The following is a 25,333-nucleotide window of genomic DNA, read 5'->3' as shown; positions in this document are numbered from 1 at the left end:
GTATGCCATTCTCTCATCTATGACTGGTTTTGGAGAGAAGACTTTACCTTCTTGTTCAGCAAGGGGATTACAGAGCACTAGCATAGCTTCATGGAAGGCAAGAACAGCAGTCCATTTTTCTGTTTTGATTTTCAGCAATATTATATGAATTCAAAGTATCTGAAGACAGACAGTGTGTAATACAGGAGCAGTGTGACTAACTCAGATTTCTTTTCTGCTCTAGAGGAATAAAAGATGGCTCAACTTTTCAGCCTCACTACAGGCCATGATGACAACCATATCATCCTCTTGTCACTCATCACTGATCAACTGGATAAGTACTACTGACATTTACATCCTGTTTGACAAGCCCATCTATTCTCCTCTCTTGTGAAGCAAAGGGTGACAGAATGTGAACCAGTGTTTTATTGGTCACAAATACAAAAAGCTTACAGCAGATGATGGCTGTCATCTCATTTGCTCACAAAAACACCCAATTCTGATTGATCTGAAAGGCAGTACTGAATGTGCCGAATAATTTTTAGTGCAATTTTATTTATGTTTGTATGGGGTTCTTTTTGTGGATGGGCTGGTTTCACAGAACAAGGAGGAATAATTTAATATGCAATATCATTTTGCCTAATTGCAAGACAATGGGAGCATTCACACAAATCAGCCTGCCTGCTGATAACTGATTTCACACTGATGAGATATCAGACTCTCTTTTCATGAGAAATCTCTCTTGTTGACTGGTTCAAGATATAACATGCTTAACAACCAACAGGAACAGGCAAGAGAACGTCCCTTCTGGTCTCTGCAGCAAAGGATTGTGGTACCCAGTGGGGGGGCTACATCCCTGATGTCTGGTTATGCCCAGGAGTGCCTGCATGCACTGTTGGAGATTCCCACATGACCAAAGAACCAGATCTAGTAAGAAGAAATGTTCCAAGGTTCTTGGGAGAGATGAAATACAATAAACTTTCCTCAGCAGAGCTAATAAATATAAATAAATGCTGCCCTTATTTAATTTCTGCATATGTTCTTCCAAAAGAGGGAATCAGAGTTGACTCACAAATGATACAGGCTAGCTGTTCATTTTAATTATTTGGTTTTTAATGCACTCCCAAGAAAAGGACCATAAGGTGATTATTACATGACAACTCATACTTGGTTTACTGAATTGCTTAATGCCAAGGTCAGAATGTGCTTTCATGGATCTCAGATTTCTTGGTTTTTTTTAAAAGACTTTAAATGCCACTGGTACAATGCAAAAATTTCAGCACTGTAATTGTGCCAACAGAGGTTTGTGGAAAAACTAGAAATAGACTATTAAGGAATTATTTAGTTTGTTTTCTGATGTGTCTGTACAGAGCTTCTAGAATAAATGAGTCTGTATTCTGAGTGTCTCTCAAAAAAATAATAAATCACAGCTTCCTCTCAAAAATATCCATCAAAACAATGAAATTAGTTACATGAACAAAATCAGTATTTTTGTAAGTTTTAAGATTTTCATACTAAGGTGAGTTTACAACATCAAATATGCATGTTGCTTTAAAACCTCAGCCAAAAAGGTCTCTGTGTGCTGCAAATTCTATCTTACATTTTCCATTCTGGTTTTCATATGACCACCAAAAATGGGAATTCTACTCTTTCATTTCACACATATTGTTCCCATGGTAAAGTACCTAGAATATAATGCAAATACTATTTAGCTTTATAAATTCATTCAATGTTGTATTAATGTAATTTAAAAGTAATCAGACTTAAAACCAGTTTAAAAAATCAATTTCCTAAATCTGAAGTGTTTTTCATTTTGTGCATCTCTCCAAGTTTAAAGCCATTATCCCACAGACATCCTTTCAACAGCTTACAACTTCTAATGTAATTTTATCAACCATTCCCATTACTGTCTTTAGTAACTCTTAAATTTCTCTGTGCTGTGATCCTAATTGTCTCCACAAAAATAAAAGCCTAAACACCCAACCTTCATGTTCCAGTCACTAGTGAATACAGGCTGAATTAGGCTGAATTACTACATGAGCAGTAAAGATACTGAAAATCAGGAATCTCTAAAGGGCAATTTATTTTAAATTTGCAATTTATTTCTGTATGGCAAGGTGTCACAGTGTTTTTTTACTATGACTGCCAAGCAGCTATAATACTAAATAATAGCATCATTTTATGTAACACTCACCTGTTAAAGTACTAGGATATGTACTTGGCACAGCTGAAAATGAAGATGATGCTCCTCCAAAGGGTGTCATTCCTGAAGGCCCTCCAAAAGGAGTCATGGAATGACTATTAAAATTAACTGCTGATCCCTTTATTGACGGTGACTGTGTTGCTTGGCTGGAATCTGATCCATAATGACTGACATGGGAAATAACAGGTTCTGGAGCATTTTCAGTTCTGTATTTCATGGCTGGGCCTTTACCTTCTTTGCTCTTAATGCACCCCATCGTTGCTTCTGTAAGGATAAAAGGGAAAAAAAAAAGAACAAAGAGTTCACCTTCATGTTGTCTTAAAATAGCTAACACAGGATATTTCCAAAAAGTTAATCCAAAGGCAAATTTATTACTGTTAAACCCCACACAGAGTGTAAACTCTGATGAAAAAGTGTTCTGGAATAAAACTTAAACTATTACCAGACCAGGGAAGCCTTAATTATTTTCTCCTACAACTTCACATAATAATAGCACATTTGGATTATCCTTCATCCTGGTTATCTGACAGACTGTAAATGGTAACAAAGAAAAAAAAGGGGAATCAGGCAACAAATGAAAGACATTGAAGTCTTCCACAGCAGGGTGGAGGGGGAAACATATGTGACAAATCCAGACTCAATTATAGGAAGCAAATCCAAAGCAATTATACAAAGAAAACGAATGGGGAATTCCTGCTTTCTTTTTTAAGCATCTGTCCATGAAGTCTTGACCGACCGGTGACATCTTTAAAGGCAAAGAGAACCTTTCATCCATTGCCAGCCCCCCAAATACATCTCACAAACAAACCTCAGACATTCACAGCCAGAGGATAGGGTTAAGCTCTAGAGTAACTAAAACTGCAAAAAAAATCAAAAAGTAACTACAATATCCTAAGGGATTTAGAAACTGAATCGTGCCCAGACAGGTGACAATTTATATCCCTGATGGCCCAGGACTGCCACCAGCTCCCACTACAGGCAGACAGTGCCAGAGCTATTTACCGTGGGGGCACCTATCACCTGCTGCTGAAGGGAATCAGAGAGAAGACCTGTCACCAGCAATTAACACCGACTGAGCCTTAAGAAGTCACCACCTGTCATTTATCAGGTGGTGACAACTGGTAGCAGGCATCTTCTGGCTTACCCCAGTTGGGAAACAAATCAGGAAGAAAACAGCAGCGTCTATTAGATGCAGCACTAGTCTGGCATTAAAATCCCTGTGTTATTTGCAGGAGGGGGTTTAAAAATCTACTCTAACTACAAAAGTAAAAACTCTGCAGACACAGGAAATCAACTACTCCACATTCTCTAATGAATCAATTAAAAAATAACCAGCAGGAGCCTGAAAGTATGAAAACCACATATTTTGGTAAGTACAACAACAGTTTCATGCACTCCAACTAACAATTAGGGAAACACAGTATTTCCCAATGTGTGTCTTTTTTTCCTTCTCAATTCCTTCTTGCCTTGTTAACTATTAGACACAGAAATATGGAACAAAGTAAATTTTGCTAAACAAATACTGCTGTAATGTATTCACACTGAGAGAAAATAACACCCTCCGTATAACTAACTGTTACAATAATAAAGATACTGTAATTTCCTCAAGAACCATGAATCAGAGTTCCTGGAAAGAACAAGGTCCACAGACAGTGAAACAGCCTATAAAATTTAATGCTCAAAAAGATTAAGTATATTCATCCTGTCATTTCAGCCCCTAATACTGCAATGTAATACAGTTACTGATGCAGAAACAAGCAGCAACAAAGTCAAATAACTGCCCTTTTACAAAACACATTTAAGGTTTTCCACAGAATAACGAATCATCACAAAGCACACCTTTTCAATTATTTTTACTTATTATACTATTATTGCCAACTTATTAACTATGAACAAATGTTAACAGAGCAAGGCTCAAATATGTGAATAAGAATGCAATGTGCCTAAATTTTTCACAAAAAACACGTTATTATGTACAGTAGAAAAGCCAGTTATTAATTCACAATAGAAGTCAAACATCCAGAATCACATCCTTCTAATTTCTTTACTGCTGCAAATAGACAGTATAATCCAAAACACTTTCTTCTGGCCATGTGGCTGCCTATTGTGAATTCTTGTCTTCCTCTGAGGCCTACTTGACTATTTTTAAAAAACTTCAATTCTTTTTTCTGATAGCATTGAATAAAAATCCAACCACCTTTACAAAAATGTCTTTCCTAGTAGCACTGATTCCTTGCCTTTGGCTGGAAGTTGAACACACAGTTCAAAAGTCCAGCACACTACTAATGTTAATCAAGTAGATTAAAAGGGAAGCACACAGACATCTGTCTAAATGTCGATCACAAATATTTTTCCTTCCTTCTGGCATTTGCCTAACTTGTAGCAGGATGATAATACCTCAAGATTAAAAACAAACAAACAAAAAAAAGGCAATAAAAAAATAGATAAACAATTTACCAAGTCCAGTAAAACAGCTGGATTCTGCCCAAGCAACCGCTGGTTTATCAAATGGCTGTAACTAGTATCACCCGTATGTGCTCACCTTCTAAGGCTGTGTTAGCAGCAAGAACTTACTATTGGGACACTTGAGTGTCACAAAGCAAAGCCCTTACTGAAGACCTGAATTCATTCTAGAAAAACAGAATCAGCCTCTCCCTTGCTTCTCCCCTCCCCAGCCACTTCACTGTTAAGGTAATCTTCTTTCAGGGGTTAAAGAGATTAACAGCAGAGATTCAATCAGCACTTCAAAGAGAAAGACATCCAGAAATAAGCAGACAAAAATGTAAATCACTTTAATAACTGCATACCCACAAAAGAAAATTGGTGCAAAAAGGAGCAAACTCCTTAGCTTTCAAAAGCAAAAAAATATAGGCGCAAACTCCAGTAAAATTCTGTATAGGCATTTGTGAGGACGAGTTAGAGGCATGAGGGAAGGGAAGATGACATAAATCAAGAGCGAGCAGTAAAAAATCCCTGACTGCCCATCCTGAGGGGGGAAACCCCCAACGACTTAGTACTGTTTAGTCTTATAATAAATTGCTGGATAAAGAACAAAAAATCCCTAAGCAGCTGGTGTGCAATGCTGGACTTGATTATTCTGGCACTACATTTGTTATCAAAAACGTATGTAACTGAAATAACTTTACACCTATTTTTATCAACCTTTGCCTGGCCAGCAAAAACATATTAAGGAATACATTTCTGTCATAAAAAGCTAACAGCTCTCTTTCTGATGCACTGAACTCTTTAGAAATAGATTCAGATGGGAAATTCCTATTTGCACGGCAGAAATCCATCTATTTAAAGAAATGCTGGCCCAAGGTATCTTATTCACAAGCCACTGACTTCCCACTAATTAGATCATTATTTCACACCAGACTCGTGTCTGAGGTAATCTATTTGAGTAACTTCAGCATCTTGTTCTTTCTTTGAAACAAACATTCACCTATTGATTCTGATCACTGTGCCCACACATTTTGGGTGGGAGAGGGTGGCAGTCAGCCTTCTGGTCTATCAGGAAACCATGCTCAGAAAGGCATGGATTATAAGCCCAGCTGTCTTGTTCTGCCTTCTAGATGAAAACAAACCTATGTTAGAATGTTTTCAAGTAGAAATAGAAGCTAAAATGATCACTGTTAAGGGCAGCTGAAGGTTAACAGGATGCCCACAAAAATCAACAGAAGAATGAGAGTACCCCAGGATGTAGGAATCAAATGAAATTTTAGTAGCATCTCACTGGGTTTGCGCTTTTTGGAGAAGTCGTATAAAGAGCAACAGATAATTGTTGTTGAATACTCTACAAACATCTCAGACAATGAAGAAGATCCTTAAGAAACACTCTGACAAGATGAGAGCTCCAAGAAAGTCAATGCTACCCTCTTATCTTCCCAACTCCTTTTTATAGCAGAGTGCCAGATGAGAGAAAGCTTTGTTCAACAACAATTGAAAAGTGTGGCCAGTAAAGTCTTAGTTGGCATTTTTTTGCTTTCCTTTAAGGATGAGCTACCAGACCAAGAAAAACAAGTTTTTCTTCTAAACCCCTTGTATCTTAGCATACTGACAAATTCCCTCAGGGTGTCTGCAGCCTTGTCCATCCAGCCCAGAGATGTGGGTGTCACAAAGAACCTACTCCTTATCTAATGTGTCTGTGCTCCTACCACTTGGTAGTTACAGAAGTTACTCCTTGGTTCCTTGGGATACAGGATTGTTAGGAGTGCCTCAATGCAGGTCTCCTTCTGGCATGAAGGAAGATTATGTAAAGTTTTCGTTGAAAGAGGGGATTTCAGCTCGGTTGGACAAACTGTGTTGCAGCCACATGCCTTAGAGCAAAGCAGCCTGCAAATCCCTCTAAACACTGTGCTCCCTTTCCCCCATACTCTACCCATCAGCACTGAGATTTTGAGGGCTAGGTGTTAACACCTGAAACCCTAAACCAAAGGGCTGGGAGAGGCTCATGTTTGTTTCACTTGCTGTAATGCACTTGGTAACAAAACCCATTCACTATTGAAAAAAAAAACCCAAAAAAACCCCAAACAACAAAACAAAATACATCCAAGAAAACTGGTGTTTCCTTTTGGGGCAAACTGAATACTTCTCTGATCTTGCTGTTGCATTACAATGCAGCATGTCCCAGTTGCCTTCTGGAGACTTCATCTTGAGTAAGGCCAGGAGTGACAGTCACATGTAGCAGTTTCAATGTGCCACAAGGGAAAGATGCTCTAGGGACTTCCTCTCTTTTCAACTTCTCATATAAACCGGGTACTGTACCACAACTAAGAGGTACAGCAAATGAAAATCACTAAGGGAAGGGCAGTTTGCAACATTTTGATTTCATTACTTTTGATTACTGAAATTGTTCATAAAGCTAAAAAAGAGCACAGATGTAATTTTTCACTACAAAGAGTAAGTCAAGTTAGAACAAGCAAATCAAGTCTCTTTCCAGAAGGATAAGGCAAGACTGCAAATATTTTCCCACCTAAAACATACAAAAAATCCTCCAACTAAAAAAGTAACTCCCCGTACTACCTAATACAGAAAAATAATTTGAGGTTCACAAATGACTAATAAAGAAGACAAAAAAAAATTTGATGATTTCCACTGAAACAGTAGCTTCACTTCTCAGCGTTAGCATAAAAAATAATTGTTTCTGTCACGAAAAGACATGCCTTCACTTCTATGAAACAAATGCCTTGCAAAAAGACCTTACAAACAGGTCTTCTTAACTTTCAACTAAAGTAATGTTTAAAAGTTATTAAAATTTCATGCAGTGATAAAGACAGGATATACTGTGGGAAGTTTGCTAATGGATCCATTAGCTGGCAGCTGTCTATTTGCTCCAACAAGTGCAGAGCTGATTCCACATGTCACTGGAGACACAGAACCTATACTGGCTTTTTGTACACTGGGCAAACAGCATAGAGCATCTGCCAAACAGCTGGCTTCAGCTGGTGGCATTGAAAAATCATTTATTAGATGTGACACAGACTGAAAAAAAATGAAAACCACTAGTAAAGAGGCTAACAAGCCTTCAGCCCCTACAATAATATCCAGCCAATTCAGTCCATCCTTATCAGGTCACTGCTTTGGTATGAAAACAAGAGTGGGCTTTCTTGTCTACAAAACAACCTGCCTTGTTTTATAAAGGACAGTAAACTAAAGAACTACCCTGTGTTCTTTGCAGACTACATGCAATTTTTAAAAATTATGCGGTTTTTATCATGGGATATAATTTATCTTTTATAAGCTGTCATAAATTGCAGGGTTTGCTTATTTTACCATGAACAATCCATGACATTTCAAAGAATGATGTTCTACTGTATTCAGTTTTATAATTAGCAGCAACATTAGTGTAATGAGGCCTTAGAGAGTCTGCATCATTATGCATTTAAAGTGCAACTGACATGACCTTGCAATTAACGATCTCATAAGGAACAAAAAGTGAAGCTAAAGGAAGAAGCATTAAAAAAAAATCCACTGAAGCAAGCATTTGGGTTACTTGAATTTCAATGTTTACCACACATCTTTGTGGAGTTCTACACCAAAAAATAACTATAAACTAGTAATACTAGACCTCATCTTGCCCATACACCAAAATTCACATTTAAAAGGCAATCTGAACTTTTGAATCCTAATGGTTGTACAGACCTAGTGCTTCTTTGATCATGATTATACAAACATATTAAACAAAAAAATCAGGGGCTGCTGTGATAATGATTTTGATTTCACAGCAACAGAACAGACTTCAGATTGTTTTCTAATAAAGCTACAGCTAGCAAACCCATTGTAGCAAATAGGGGATTCTGTACAGAAGAAAAAACTGAGTATAAAAATGATTTTTTGGTGGACATTTTGCATTTCAGTCAAAACATATTGGAAATATTACATATTGCTTTTCTGGTTTGTGTTTTTTACAGGACTAAGAATTTGGAATTTGCTTTAAATTACTGATTGATACTGATCCTTCTACTGGAGGAGCCAGTTAACTGGCTCCTCCAGATCACAACAACCGTGCTCTGAAGGAATACAAGATTCCAAAATGCTACCTGAAAAACAAGGATAAGCAGAAATTGCTAAAAGAATAAGGTCCTTCAATTCTTCATCTTCTTCCTTGATTTCCTGACTTTTTTTTCTTGGAATGAGAGAAGTTCAATGGAAGTTTGTTTTCTCTGAGGTTTGAATGGTTTAGACATGGGAGATTTACCCAGATATATCAGACTTTGAACATTGTACCTATGCAGGAGTCTAAGGATTTACAGTCCTCCAGTCTGGGTCGTCCCAGAAAAAGGCTTCTCTATGAAGAAACACTTACTGTCCCTGTTGGAACTAACAGGTAGGAGATGGAACTGCCCCAGCAGGCAGCACAATCCTCATAACAGTGTGCAACAGGCCCTAGCAATCCAACTGCAAGGTCCCACTGGATGCTAGGTTGCAAAGTTGAAGGAAATATTGACTATGGCAAAGAAAATTTCTAAAAACAAAAGTGGAAGTAAGGGTTATCACTGAGGCAAGGTTAGGAGAGATGTGAACACTCTCTATTTTTCATCTGTTACATTCTTCCTTTTATCTGGGCCAAACACATGTAGGATCTCCTCCCACTCACTGTGCACTGAGACAGCTGAATCTGTAGAGGTACAGATTTGTGTACCTCCAAAGTGTCTTTCACTTTAGAGACAGGCAAAGGCTCCAAGAGCATACTGGAGACAATCACCATGTCATGGATGATATGCAGGTGGCTCTGCAAAACATATATATTCATAAACTTGTGCCTATTTATAGTCAGAGTTTCACCTACACTATCTAGGGCAGTAGGTTTTCTTTGACCAGATATTATATGCAAGAAAAGGTGGCTCTTCCAATCAGACTAGGAAGTGGCCAAGAATGACAGACTAGAGGTAGAAGAAAGCAAGCCTACTGTAATTCTGAACACACTTCTAGTCAAGGAAGACCTAGTTTATTATTTTGTCTTCAGTAGTGGTCTTTGCCTCTGACCAGGCATTCTACCTCCACCGTGGGTCCGGACTCTGACAAAAAAAAAATGCTGTCTCTTTTTATAAAGGGCCATCAGCAGGAGAGGCCTTGGAACATGAGACAAGCAGGATGGGTGCAGACTGCCCTGACCTCCATCAACCTGTAGCTCAGAAATTCCACTCAAAGACTAAGGACTCAGCTACCTGAATAAAACTCCAACAGGTAAGTCCCAGCTTATGAATTTAAACTATTGGAACATCTGCACAGGATTTGCATTCTAGTATGTCTTCACTTGAATTGTTTTATGCTTACTGGTTTAAGTCAGAATAATCTTATCCAAGAAAATAGAAGTAATTATTACTATACAGACACTAACATAAACATCAGAAACATTCTGATGCAGACAAGGCTTAGGAAAACCCACAGGGAATGAGTGTCACAGCCAGGGCCTTCACTAAGATCTTGCAAGAGCAACTGTAGCAGCCTGACTTTTAGTCTGATACACCAGCACAAGGCTGCCTCATCCAAACCGTCCAACATCTGAAAAAGCACATTCCCACCATCAACCTCCTTGCCTTCCAGCTGCCCACAAAAGCAATCTCCACTTCCAGCTGGAAGCTGCCTACCTTGTGTGCAAGACAATGAAATGCTCAAAAGAAAGAAATTGGTGTATGGGAAAAAACTCTAAGCAAACGAAAAAATACCTAACACCCCAAACCCACCTGCAGCAGGCACAGAACCTAGCTGGGTACCTTACATCAAGAGGGAGCTGTTTCTAACTTCCAAAGAAGAGCAGAAAAAATATGGCAAAGTTAAATAGTTAAAATTAATTTTTAAAACCCCTACCAATTGCCAAACAGAGCTTCTATATAAAGAAAGTTTGTTTTCAGGATGTATACTGAATTTTGAGTGAAGTCAACATATTTTTCACTTTCAGAAAGGGTGAAAAGGTAGATGATGCAAAATACATAACACTGGTGGATTGATTTTCCTTATTCCAACAATCAAGATCACAAGGGAGAGACTAACTAAAGTATCAGAATTGCAAAAGCAGTTTTATATGAAGAAATACATAATACATATACATGAGACCATTTTTAAAACTTAGAGTTACAATGTCTAGCCATACAATTTCAAGCCCTTACCACACAAAGACATCTTCTCTGACAACAGATGATACTAGAGACAAAACAAGCAATATATTGTCTAGACAGTATTACTGCTGCTGTGTTGTCTTGAACATTTAAGTAGATAGTCAATAAATAAATGCAGAAAAGAACAATTCTGCTGGGTTTTTTAAAATAGCATAATGGCTATTTTTATTAACATGCAACTAATTACAAGTATCTTAAAAGCTAAAAGTTTGGTATGTTTAAAAAGTCTGGCCAAAAGACTGTTTCAGATTTTAAGGCATGTCATACCTTGTCAAAGATATCCAGGATATTTTCGACAGGATGTCGGAATCAATTTATAAATAGAAATATTTTGTTTTAATTTAATTTGGATAACAACAAACCTATGCCCGGTATCATAGACCATTTTCAATCAGTTTTCAGACATTCTATTTAAGTATATTAAAAGTAAAAACAAAAGTATCCAAAAGTTATTTAAAAAGCCACTTCTAAATTTTGTTTACTAAATTAAACTAACATTGTCTTGCTGGGTCTCACAGCATGAAGCATGCAAAACACATTCCCAAGGGACATCTGCCTTACAGAAAAACCAACATAAAACTTACATGGTAAAAGAACAAATTGCAATTTTGTTCTAAAAAGATAATTTAAGAAGCATTTTATTTCAGTGTTCAACTATGAACTACATATGAAAAAGGGATGACATTTGCAAGCTCCCAGAAAGTCAGAGATACTGAAATTCTTTTGAATAATTTTCATCTTGTCAGCTGGGCATACTTTTAGATGACAGAGGAATTCAATACCAGTAAGAATCCTCTTGCAACTTCATTAGTCAACTTACAAATATAAAGGAAAGGAACAGTTGTAGCAACTTAAAGAGATAAATCAATGAAAGACTATAATAATGTTATATCCATCCAAATTATAGCACAGGGTCACTGATAAGAAATCCCATGGAACTTAAGACATTATTTGCTGTGTGTTTGATATACTGTACTTTACACTTGTACATTCCTGCTTTGCAGACATGAATTTCCCATATACTCTGCCAAACACCATCCTAAGCTGAATGCAAATGTTCCTTTATTCTCAATGCTGTTTTACCCTAATATACTTGACATGATTACCATGTTAAGAAAAATCAGTAAATAAAGTGTTTAAGTCAAATTATTAAGTCAAATTACTGACAAAATGTTGCAGCTCATTTATTCAAGGACCATATACCCAGACCTCCTTCAATTAGCTCTCTGCTGAACAACAGCAAATATTTCAAGAAGACAGCTGGAAAATATCAACCTTTGGACTAAGACAAAACCAATTTTGGACAACCTTTGGACTAAAACAATAAACAATTACAAACACACATGTACATTGTTCTTCATTAATCAATAGCTTTAATCAATAGTGTTTTTCCTTTGTACATTAAAAAATGTGAAAAGTACAATTAAATTGTAAAGAAATTAAAAATGAAACAAACAAAAAACATGACATCTGCTAAATAACACCCTTATGAAAAGGAAAGAGCTGGGTGATTTTTAAACAAGAATTATTACCCTAATAGCTATCATTAGTGCTGTTCTATTGTTTCTCTACTGACAGATAGAATAGTGTTCATAGGCAAGAAGACCAGGAGAAATTATCTTAATTAGCTAGTCAGGCATCTTGCACAATAGAGGCCATAGGGCTGCCCTAAATTAATTTTTCCTTTTATGGTCTTGAATGTACACACATGCCCAAACTCATTTGGAAAGACTGTTATGGAAAGCTCACCCGCAGTCTGGACAAGTCCTACATTTTGAGCACAGTAACCACTAAAAGTGCATGCCTCACATCCCATCTGAGTTTAATGCCAACACCCAGAAAACACCTTTCCCTTGGAGTCCTATCACTACCCTGTTCCCGTTTCCAGTGTAATAAAGATCACAGCTCGCTGAAACCCTCCCTTTGACAAGACTCATGCAGTCCCACGAGGCTCCAGTCTATCAAGTGGCTCTTCAGTCACTCAATCACCTCATTTCCTCTAAGACCCCTCAGCTTTTTCAGAAACTCCCATTAACAGTGATCACTTGGAACAGACATGGCATTCAAGGTAGGGGATATTTCTTAATCCTTCTTTCACATAATCACAGAATGTTTTGGATTGGGAAGGATCTTCTAAGATCATCTACTTCCAGCCCACATGACTCTGACCAGGGGTATCTTTCAGGTTGCACAGGACCCCACGCAACCTGGCTGGGGATGGGGCATCCACAACTCCGACTGATTTGCTACAGTGTCTCACCACCCTCATCCTGAAATATTTCTCACTTTTATGTGATACCAAGCTATGGTCTTCCAGTTTAGAACTGCTACCCCTTGATCTGTCACTACAGGTCTTGGTAAAAGTCTCTCTTGGTGCTTCTAACACGCTCCATTTATATACTGAAAGTCCACAATAACTCTTCCTGAAGCCATTTCTTCTCCAGACTGAACAATCCAAACTCTCTCAGTCTGTCCTGACACCCCAGCCCTCTGCTCATCTTTGTGGTCTCCTCTGGACCTGCTCTAACACTTCTACAATGTTCTTATGTTCAGGGCCCCAGAGCAGGACACAGCACTGCAGGTGGGGTCTCACCAGAGCAGAGGGGCAGAATCACCTCCCTTGACCTACTGGCCACACTTCTGACGCTGCCCAGGATATGGTCACCTCATGCCAAATTTTTCATGCACCAACATCTATCTTTTTCTTTGCAGGGCTGCTTTCAATTAATTCCTCCTCCAGTCTGTATTGCTACTGGGGAATTCCCTGATCCAGGAGCAGGACCTTGCACTTCATTTGTGGAAAATCATGATTCTCCCTGGGCCCATCTGAGATCTTTAGTATTTATTTCGACAGCAGCATTATGATTCTTAGGTCTTTTTCAGCACTGCTCTTGAACAGAATTTTCCATATCCTGAAAGCATGGTGCACATCCTTCTTGCTGAAAGTAAATAATAATTTTTCTTTGTTAAACAGATATGACTCTCAGTTAATCCAGATAAATCTAATCCTGGAGCTGCAAGACAAATTTGGAAAAAAAAAAATTCAAAAGTCTATCACTCATCTGAAAGCAGAGACAAAAGGACACAGTAAGAGTCTCACCACTACTCTACCTAGAGTTTCTTATGGTTATCTCCAATACTGCACTGCCTTGTTCATCATCTGCCCTGCCAGCACATGGCACTGTGTTTTGCAATGTGCATGGATCTCAGCCATGGAGCAGTTCTATCTTCCAACTTCATCTGCTTCTGCAGGACAAAGACATATCTGCTGCACCTCAGCAAGCACACCACCACAGGAAAGCACTCACATTCTTCCTGTCTTTGTAAGCAGAACTGGCTCATTTGTAGGTTACAGCCACTTGTCCTAAACAAGGGCTGGTTCCTGCAAAGTAGGTGTATCCTGTGTCCCCAACAGAAAAGTTTTGTTCCAAATGTGGGCACTCCAACTAGTGATTTCATTAACTTGCTACTGAAAAAAAAATAATATTCATTCTTTGTTTTCTTAAACTAGGATACTACCTTCCCTTACATTCATGTTGCCTCATCTGCTTAAGGGACCAAAATATTCAACCCCTTCCAGCTCGGGACTAGCAATCAGAGAGACTTGTACCAAGCATACCAAGCCTGCATGTAATGTGGAACCACATAGTATTTGCTTCCCATTCTCTGTTTGCTTTTCTTTTGACTCCCCTTCTGCTGATTTTCACTCTACCACTTAAAACCACTGAAAGGGCTTTAAAAACAGTTCATAAAAGCATTTCTGCACAAGATGTCAAAGACAAGCTTTTCCTGAGGGTGTTCTTATTTGATGGAGTGAAACAGAGGGAAACCATCTTAACATTTCCTGTGATGGGGAGCTTTATCAACATACAGCTCAAAAACAATGCTGAACTCTTTTAATGATATTTTAGAGATGACATCAGTTTTGTTTCCCTTTTTAAAAGGTTTTCCATATTAGTCAGTGGGCCTTCCCTCTGACATAGTCCCCTCTAATTTATGTTCCAAGCATGAACTGGCCAACAATCACATCATCAGTCACTACTCCCTGAACATGAGCGAAGTGAACACAACAGATAACTTTGGTAAGTTTTAGCCATGGTACAGGATACCAAATAAAACAGTAATAGATAAGAGAAAGGTGAGTAAAGGAGAGAAGAGATGCTGGAAGAACAACTAGAGGGCTGAAAGTTATCTTTAAAAGAGAAACAAACCACTAATAATCAAAAAGCAAGAGGAAATAGTTTTGACATATTTCACGTAAGTAAATACTGTTAACTTCCAAAAGGGTACATCACAACACAAAGATACCCCTCAGTTTTTATTGGCCAGTTCAGGCAATGTTTTTCTAAATAGGTAAGTAAAGTCTTGGCCATTTTGTATTCTCAGTCATCTGGCATCTTCTTTTCAGGAGTAAACAATGTATGTTTAAGAATTCTCTTTAGGCTAATTAACTGATGTTTACTAACAAATTTTCTTGTTCATAACCAGTAAGCAGGGCTTTTAGCAATATTCTTTTGACTCCAGAAGTACTGCCAGAAGGAAGGACCATTTCCATTTCAATTAAATGTTAAATTGAAGGGTGGAAGGAAGTTGTTAGGGATTTAGCAGAAGCATGCATGCCAAACAATTTACTGCTCAGTAACCTGCATGAGTTTTTAAAATTTTGGTCACAGGTCAGAATGATTTCAGTCATGAAGGAAACATCAAATTTACACTATTCAAAAAGAATTAACGTTGCCTGATAGAGATATTTCAATGATAGAACTGCTGATCTTAATAAGCAGCATGATTAAAACAGCTTAAATGAAAACCATTTTGCTGTAGATTTGAATGTCTGACTGAAAATTTCAATAAGCCCAAGTATTTATTGAAAACAAAATAAAAAATATAAGCATTTAAAATAACTTATATAATAATTTTATCATGTCACCATAAAACAAGAAAAGGTTTTCCACTGTTCTATGTCTCTTTAGGAAGGTGGGGGAGACATATTTTAAGTCCTTTTATATAGCTTTCTTACTTATTTCAGTGTTTTAAGTCTTCTTATACTGATGGTTTACAGATGTGTAAAAACTTGCATTTCTCACTTCTCATAAGTTGAAGAAGAAAGATATGAGAGAAGGTTACATGTCATCCCTATCCAGCAGAAATGGGATTTCTTTGCTAAGCTCCTAAAGTTCCAAAATTCCCTAAGTCCTTACCAGCTTTATAAACCTAATACTTCTAAATGTCATCTTTCCAGCAGGAAGCAATGCAATACTATAATTCCACAGGTTAGCCTTAAGAATTAATTTTGCATATTTTTGAACACTGTCTTTTGGACTAAACACAAAATGGATCTGCTGAAAAATGGGTTCAGCTGTTTGGAACAATCTGTGGATTGCTGGCCAGAATCTACTGCTAGTCACAAAAAGTAGTACTAAGAGGGACAACTCTCAGCCTGAGCACAATTAGAGGTAAACCTGGCCCTGCAGCCACCAAAGGAGTGACACAGTTCATTGGTGACTGTCTAAGGTAAGACTGACATAATACAACACTAAACTCCAAATACACAGTCAGAAGAAAGGAGAAATACACAGAAGGGAGTAACCCCTTTGCAACTGTCTACAGGGGAGCAGTAGGTAGCACTCCATATTTCTACCAAGTACTGGCTGTAATTCAACAGGAAGAAGGGACATTGTCCCCAAGCAAAGTCCTATTCAACATCCAATGGAGAGCTCAGCAATTGCTCCTTATCACACAAACTGACAGGTTTGCACTTTCTGCTGATACAACACCCAGCATTAAACTGCCAGGCTAGGAATGGGAAGAATTACCCAGCCACTCCCCAACTGGTAGAGACTAATGGGCTTTTTTATGTCCCCTCTTCGAGGGGATATTTTTTTCTAAAAGTGCCTGGCATTTTCTATTTGATAAATTCTCTGCTACTGCTAAGGGCTGGTGATGTGCTTTGCCTGCCCTCATATCTTTCCATAGTTTTGACATAGCTACTACTTCTGACTTTTGCTATTTTTGTTCAGAGAGTTGAGAACTGCTTTACATCCTTGTAAGTACAAGTAAGGAGCCCAAACAAGATCTGTGCAACATCCAGTTCTCCCAATTAGGAACACTAATAACCTTTTGGGTCCAAGTTTACAGCCAATGATTTCCTCTAAGCTCCTAGTGAGGAACTCCTCTCCCCACCGTGGTTGTATCTGGTGGAGTATGATGTTCAAAGGATACACTTTTCTATTACATACATAACCTCAAATGTTCTTGGAGTGATTTTTTAACCCCAAACTTCTTTTCTAGAACATTCAGGCTGATGTAGGAACTAAAATATGATCATTTCAATGCAAAAAAGTCCCCAAATCTAACAGACCTGACAGAACTCCACAATCCTTGATATATAACTGGACATAAGAACAGTAAATGGTATAGAAAAATAAAAGTAATACAATAGCAATGGGATTGTAATAATTATTTATATTTGATTCAAGTATTAGGATAGAATCTGATGGCAGGACTTGATCAGTGTGATCATGAGGAAAAAGTTGCAACAAATCATGACACACAAAAAGCAGTGTTTCCAAAAGGAAAAAAAAAAAAAAGAAAAAAGAAAAAGATATCAACCATGACAGGAATAAAGATCTATAAACAGGAAAAATGAAGGGGGGAGGGGTTGTCATTTCTCTGTGTGTGTGAGCATGGCACAGTATGAAAAGTACTTTAAAAGGGTACCAGTCATACCAAGTGTCTGTTCCAGACAGAATCAGAAGCAAAAATGGTATTTGCACTGCCTATCTTTTGTACCTGAAAATTTGAAGGCTGGATTCTTCAGGTCACCTCATACAAACTTTGTGTATAACCATTGTAGAGACACAGGCTCCTGCAGAGGAGCAATGTTTTTAAGGACACTGGATTTTTTTTTTTTTTTTTAACTCCTAAGATTTAGCAGAAAGTTCTGAGCAGAAGGACATCTTTCTGATAACAGGGGCTAGCATAACGAGACAAGCAGGGCACATAACCCTGCTGTCATCTCCTTACACCAGCAATCAAACCAGTTGTCAGGAAGAGTCAGACAGCCTGGGAGAGTTAGATACTTAGAAATTAAGCAATGTGAATATATCTGACTTGTAACTTTCAAACCTGCTGTAAAGGCAGAGCAGCTCCAAACAACACAAAATATGAAACAGGCTTCAGAGTGCTGATTTTAAACCTCTGAAATACAATTAACGTAAGAAAAACAAAGACTTCTACTCAATTGTTGTGCCAGTCAAGCTAGTGTCCTTTAAAAATAATTCCCTAGTTTAAACTAATGACATTTATATTCAGTAATGGACTTCAGGTGGAATTCATCTTCCAAATTTAGACATCCATCTGGGGGTGAGATGAATCATGCAGTGAAAGTGCTTATTTCTCTCCACTGACTATAACGGGAGCCTACAGAACCAGCTCATGTATAGGCAGCCAAAGCTGGCGTTAACCAACCTGTCTCCTGACAACAAATGTGCCAGTTTAAGTGGCATGGCATGCCTAATGGTCATCTCCTTCCACAGTCTCAAAAAAATCAGGGTAGAAAAATTGTCCTTCAACAGGGTAAGAAGCAGCACTGCCAAAAATTAGAAACTGGAATTAGCTTAAGTCGTATGTAAATATTAGCACCCATTATTTTCCCCCTGCACAACATATAGGTGTTTGTTCATGGAAAAATAAGCACACCTTTCAAGTAAAATTACACATGCTTCTGACATCTTTGTACAAATATTGATATCTGTTGAATACAAAAAAATTATTTTAAAATAAGGCAACTATATAAGGAAAGCTATCAGGAAATCTGTATCTTCAGACAATGATGTGTACCTGGATGAAAATATTTTATGAAGTTTACTAATTCCTTAACTTCAGCCTAAACTTCAAAGAAGTTTCTACAGATAGCAGGAACTAAAGATTTAATAATCAGTTACATAGTAAAGTATACTACTAAATCAAAATGATCCATTATAATTGAACCAAACAGTTAAAACCAGTTATTTGCAGAGTTGCCACCTTCACAAGAGGAACAGGGCAGCTACACTAAATAGCAGACTCTTGTTTCAAATAGTGTGAAGATTCTCAAATGTAATACTGCCATCCAACACAGCATTACTTCTTAATTTACAAGTCGCAAGATCTCTTGATCTCAAATAATCTCTTGATGATTATTTCAATAGTCATTAGAGACACAGAGACGTGTATTTTTACCAATAAGCATGTCTGGAGGAGGAAGTGCAACACAAAATCACTGCAATGGAGTCAAAAGAGAGAGCAGAAATAATCTGCCTACAGTCAGCCCAGGTCATGCATTTGTTTGACCTATACACACTCAAAACCACCTCTTCCTTAGAACATCCATTACATGACCAAAACGTTCTATGCACCAGTAAGAGGATAAAGTCTTATGAAATTAAGCCATTGACTGACACATACCTGCAGTCCTATTCCTGGTCTGAACATGATCAGATTTTATATTTTGGAGATTTTATATTTTGGTGGCACGCACAAGGTCTCACAAAGAAAAGAATATGTAACCAGTGGCCTTAAAACCCTCCTTAAATATCTTAGCATCCCACTGTGGGCCAAATTTTGAGTACTACTGTTGGAAAGGATTCTGGAAAACTAGTAACAGAGAAATAAAAATAAAAAAGGGGCAGGCTTCGAAACAAAGTAATGGCTGTACTAAGCAAGATCCAGAGGTCCATGTCCATTGAAATAGCCTCTAACAAACAGCAGCCAAGAGTGGAGAATGCAAGAATACAATAAATACACAGCAACATTTCCCAAGAATATTCTTTGATCCCCCAATGGTTTGCAGAAGCAGGATTTCCTGAACAAGAATAGGTAGGTATTTGATGATTCCTCCACGAAACAGCAGTTTCCCTCTACAATGATGTAATGTTTAGACTCCTTAAATTCCTGGGGCAAGAAATTCTATAGCTTAATTACACCTTCTGTTGGGAACCACCTCCTTTTGCCTGTTTTCAATTCATCAGCTGCTATTTTCATTAGATACCTCTTAGTGTGCATGCACTAAAAAAAGACAGTGAATAAACACCCCATATTTTTGTCCCATTAGTTGCGGAACACTCAACAGGATGCTGTCACACCAGTTTTGGTCACCTCTTCTAGCTTCACAAATTCATGCTGCTCCTCTTACAGAAATTGTTCCATATTTCACATTTTCTCTTTCTTCAAATTTCAACTATGTTCTTTTTACAGCAACGACAGGGAAAGGTATAAGCAGGGCAAAACTGCGTAAGATGATTAAAATTCTTAGAAGTTATAATCATGATTCTCCCTTTCTTTCCAAACCATTTCTAGTGGCAATAGTCAGCTTTGAAGTCATCTTTTGAGATGAGAAGGCAAGCTTGATTCTTCCCCACCTCCAAATAGAACACATGAAGCAATTTAAGGGAAATTTCATCTGCCAATTTAATGTCTGGTTGCGGAGCAATGTCAGGCCCCTGTGTAATGCTAGGGTCTGCCTTTGCATCTGCTACCCATCAGTGAAGTCCGTGAGATAACTTTTCTTCCATACACCTTATTAACTTGAATATGCCCCATTAACATAACCCTGGAGAATTATTACCTGGAGCCCCTCTCTACTCTATTTACTCCAACCCTTCTCTTATATTTTAGTCATTAATTCAACCACATAAAATCCTTTCCCCCTATCCTGTGACTGCCTGGTTTCTTCAAAATTCTTTGGTGGTGATCTTTGTCAAATGCTTGTTGGACATCGAAGGAAACTGCTTCTGTCAGATCTTGCTTATTCATGTACTTCAAAAAACCTACAGCAAGTTTGCAAAACATGACATCCCTTCACAGCAGGCTTCTAACTCTTCCTCAATACATTATGTTTATCCATGTTATTTTCATTATTATTATTTTCACCGATATACTTGGAACAGATGTCAGGCTTAGAAGTCTGTAGTTGCCCAGATCTGTCCTGAAGCCTTTTTTAAAAATAGTGTCACATACAGATTAGGACACTAGAGATCACACACACAAATTTCTGTCTCATCTAGGTGTTGCATTTGTTGCTTTACTGTCTACAGTACAATGATCCTTGCTTGCTTGCTGTTTGGAAAGCTGTACCTCCAAAGTGCAAAGCAAGCCTCTCTAAATACATGAAAGTGGTTTTCATTTTTTCAATAGAAGGTTTAAGCATTATCTTTAGGAAGAACAGTACATAATAAAAATCTACTGTAACAGTAACACTACAAACGTTTAATTGCATCAAAAAGTCACTCGTATTTCCAGTCTGTAAGTAACAGTTCCATAAATATATGCTCCTGTGCAGCACTGGCCATTCAACTATGTAATAGCTGTCCTAATTACCAGAAAACACAAATGAGCTTGTGAAGACACACTTATTCATTTGCAAATGAGACAGCATTTAAAGAGAAGTAAAATTTCTAACATCTTTCTGGATCTGAGAACTTCTGTGGAAATTATAAACAAGCAGGTAACTTGAGATAAGGACTAAAACAAAGCACACAAGTATTTTTAGGCTCACCAATTTTGTGTGAAGTTGAAGTTTTACAACACGAAGTTTTTAAAAGCCATTTAAGTTTCAGGTTAAAATTCACACAAATTTTCTTCAACATACTGCCAACTTTCATCTCTTTTAACTCACATATCCAAAGACAAAGAACTGAAAATTAGTCTTACAAACAGATTGAGTGCTTTTTTTGTGGTGCAAGCTCAAATGCTATGTTCATTGTGACCATATTTCTACTGGCAGGATGTTACAGTTACACATAACAGAGTGTTTAAATCCATATGCAACTGTTTCACCTCCTTCTTTACCTCCATATTTTGCATCAGTCTATCTTCAAATAGAAGCTTGTAGTTCTAATACCAACAGAAGAGCAGCATGGATGAATCAATTCAGTATGTTTCAATCAATTGTAAAGAGAAAATAAAATTAAAAAAACACCATCAAGATTGGTAAAAAGACCACTGGAGCAAGCATAGTGTTCACATCCTATGTTTTTACATCATGAAGAAGAAAAAAATAATTACCCTAATTACAGATGTTGAGAAAACACCTTTCCAGATATGAAATGAAAACTTTTCCTTGTCTTACAGCCTCTGGTGGTGCTCAGTCTTCTGGGCAACAGGGAAGTTAACAGCAGCCTCATTGCTGCTGCTGCAGGAGTGAGAGGACACAGCTGACAATAAAGCCATACACAGCCTTGATATTAATAGCAGAAAGCTAAGATATCCCAGAGAACAATGCAAAGAGCTCTCTCCCCTCTTCCCAAGCTGTCGTAAAAAGACTGGGAGGAACAAACAAACAAACTTGTCTGTGAATACAAACAAAAATATTCTGCCTTTCAACACCTGTATTTAGTTTCATTTCAATTGCCACACTTATTAGTTTGGCCCTCTTAAATAATTTAATGAAAATCACAGAACAGCTGAAACGGGAAGGGACATCTGGAGGATGCCTACCCCAACCCCCCTGCTCAAAGCATGTCAATGACAGCAAGTTGCTCAGGGCTGTGTCCAGCTGGGTTTTGAGTTATTGCCAAGGATGGAGAATCCAAAACATTTTCTGGACCACCTGTTCCAGCGATCTATCACCCTTAACATAAAAAAATCCTCTCTTTTTTTCTGATGTTTAAATGGAATTTCCTGTATTACAATTTGTGCCCATTACTTCATTCACTATCAGTGCAAACTACGGAAAACAGCCTGACTCTATACTCTTTATTCCAGCTCATTAGGTTATTTACACACATAGGGTGCCCCTGAGCATTCTTTTCTCCAGGCTGAGTAATCCTAGCTTTCTCAGCTTCTCCTCATAAAAGAAATTCTCCAGACCCTTAGTCATCTTCGTGGCCTTTTGTTGGACACTCTCCAGTATGTCCATGTCTCTCTTGTACAGGGAAGCACACAGCACTTGAAGCATGGTCTTACCAGTGGTGAGTAGGGAGAAAGGATCACCACCTTAATCTGCTTTTAGGTAGTTTTTCCTAATGTATTTAGCACACTTCTGGCCTTCTTTGTTGCAAATGCATAGTGATGGCTCACACACATCTTTCCCACCAGGACCCTGGGTCCTTTTCTGCACTTTCTTTTCAGCTGATTGGACCCTACCACATACTGGAGCCTGGAGTTGTTCCTCCCCAGGATCACTGAATTTCCCTTTACTGAACTTCTGGAGGCTCCCATCAGACAATTCTTCTGTCAATGTCTCTCTGGATATCAGCACAACCCTCTTTGGCCTATCAGTTCCTCCTGCAAGCCTGCTGAGGGGTGCACCTCTGTGGGACCCCTAGGTCAGCAGCAAAAGTGTTAAACAGGATTGTCTCTGGTACTGAGCCCCAAGGTACACTGCCAGTGACTGGCCACCAGCTTTCAAGCCACTTGTGATGTTGTGCCACTGGTGCCAACCCTTTGAGCCCATCAGGTCAGGTCCAGTTTCCAGTTGCTTTCACTGTTCACCCACCTGGCACGCACTTTATCGGTGCATCGGATTTTATTTGTTTATAAGGACGCTAGGGGAGCCCAAGCCAAAAGCCCCACTGAAGACAAGATAAACAATGTTCACTGCTCTTCTCTCATCTACCTAGTCAATCTCATCACACAAGGTGGTTAAACATGATTTCTTCTCCATGCTATGCTGACAGATCCAAATAACATCTTGTCTTTCATATTTGAAAGTTATTCCAGTTCCTGTTCTTCATCTTCTCCAATCTAAGCTTTTGTTTAGTTTTTTTTCTTCTGATGTCTACAATACACTTACTAACAGTTGCACATCTACTAATGGAGATGTCCCTAAAACAACTAACAATCTCACAGTACTGCTTAACAAACTATTATTTCAGCCAGGCACTGAAACAACAATGCTTCTTTTTTTCTCCACAAATGTATGTAAGCTAGTAGCAATGTTGTTGCAGCTGTAATGGCCTAATGACCTCAGAGAGGCAAGGAAAACACCCTCCTCCCTGCCCCCAAATATACTCATTACTTACTGCCATGCCCATAAGAAATTTTCTCTCCTTTAAACTGAGTATTTTGTTAACAGCATCCTTTCTACACATTTAGGATAATAACCATATTTTGTCAGGCTCCTGACAGAAATAACTTATTTTCTCAGATTTCCTGGCCTCCCTGAAAAAGAAACACAAGGAATTTCAGGAAGCATCTTCTCCACAGGTTTTTTTCTTAATTTTTTCATCCTCTCTCTTCCCTTCAGAAGTGCCGTGAAGAAATATCAGGGCCCAAATTATGCTTAGGAAAGGTCCATCCTTACACTATCAAGAATGAAAGCAAGCACATCACTCAACCCTCTGCACTCAAGTGGTGGTGTACCTAGAAGGTACACATCCTTTCAACCTGAACTAAAACTAAAAATGCATCAAAAAATTTTAGTCAGCAAAGAAGCAATAAAATTTTCATAAATTCTGTCCACTTTTAAACACTTCCAGGTAATAGATAATCCTAGTAGCTGGCTTGGCTAAATAGTAGTTCAGCTCTGTAGGCACTACAGTAATGACAGGCTACAGTTGTGGTTTTACACTGTATTATACACCCTACTAAGTGTTTCAAACACATGCTGTGGCATTAAATGGAACTGGAAGAGCAGATTACAACATAAATCCTGTATTCTTTCACCAATTTAACGATGTACTGCCAAAAAGGAGTCAATTTTAAAAGCAGTGTTGTACATTCAGCCGGGACACGTCTGCTACAGTTCTGACAGACCACGGACGACTGTCTGACAACCATTTCTGGAGTACTAATGCTCTCTGCAGCCCAGTGACTGACTAAAATATTTTTAATAAATTTTGATGTAAAATCAGATTATAACAATTATCACAATTTTCAAGCAGCTCTGGGCCAGTGCTAGTTGACAGCGCCCATTTAAAAACTCTTTCACACCCATACCAAGTTAAACCAACTTGGCACACTCTCTCTCTCTCTGGTAGACAATTGTCTCCTTAAAGTATGAGCACTATTCATCCAAGTGAATTGCTGCATTAAGGGGGCAGTTGGCTGGCATGGGGAGGACTGGACTGATTGACAATGCATCTTAGTCACAAAGAAGTTGCAGCAAGAGTTTCTAAAAACCAAAAAGCAGTCAGGACCGTGAATAGATGAAGCAGGCTGAAGACACAAAAGTACAGGATGTATCCAGGAAGATGCCGGTGCTTCAATAAGCTTCCTAACTATGACTAATCTTAAAACAGTTCTCGTGTCTTGTTTTGTAAATTTAGCATTTCAAGTGTTTCAGAGAATTTAAGTTCACTACTTAACCCCTTAACATCAGCTAAATATTGCAGCAACAGTTATTTGAGGAGGATTTTTTTCCAGAGCTATGTATGCTAAACAGCTAAGAGCTCTGTAAAGCTTCCTAGGGAGCGGATTTTATTAACCTCTGAAATGTTAATAAAGAAAAGCGGGGCGGCATTTAAGGGCTCATTCTCAAATTATTCTAAGGAGATTACAATACTCCCATCCCCCTTCCCCTTGTGAAATTTCAAAGAGGAAATACAAG

The 25,333-nt window shown here is 38.2% G+C and overlaps 1 protein-coding gene across 2 annotated transcripts in view; it reads right to left on the bottom strand.

Moving 5' to 3' along the window:
* The window catches only part of YES1 (YES proto-oncogene 1, Src family tyrosine kinase), a 49,674-nt gene that overhangs the window by 13,616 nt on the left and 10,725 nt on the right, over nt 1–25,333 (bottom strand). For both annotated transcript variants that reach the window (XM_064434685.1, XM_064434692.1), the window contains exon 2: nt 2,174–2,446. In XM_064434685.1, the coding sequence (XP_064290755.1) occupies nt 2,174–2,438 (265 nt within the window). In that variant the 5' untranslated portion in view covers nt 2,439–2,446. The remainder of the gene's footprint in view (nt 1–2,173; nt 2,447–25,333) is intronic.

This window comes from Passer domesticus, chromosome 1 (genome assembly GCF_036417665.1).
Source record: "Passer domesticus isolate bPasDom1 chromosome 1, bPasDom1.hap1, whole genome shotgun sequence".
Lineage (NCBI taxonomy): Eukaryota > Metazoa > Chordata > Aves > Passeriformes > Passeridae > Passer > Passer domesticus.
Note: the sequence above shows the minus strand (reverse complement) of the source record. Positions and strands in the feature narration are given on the sequence as shown.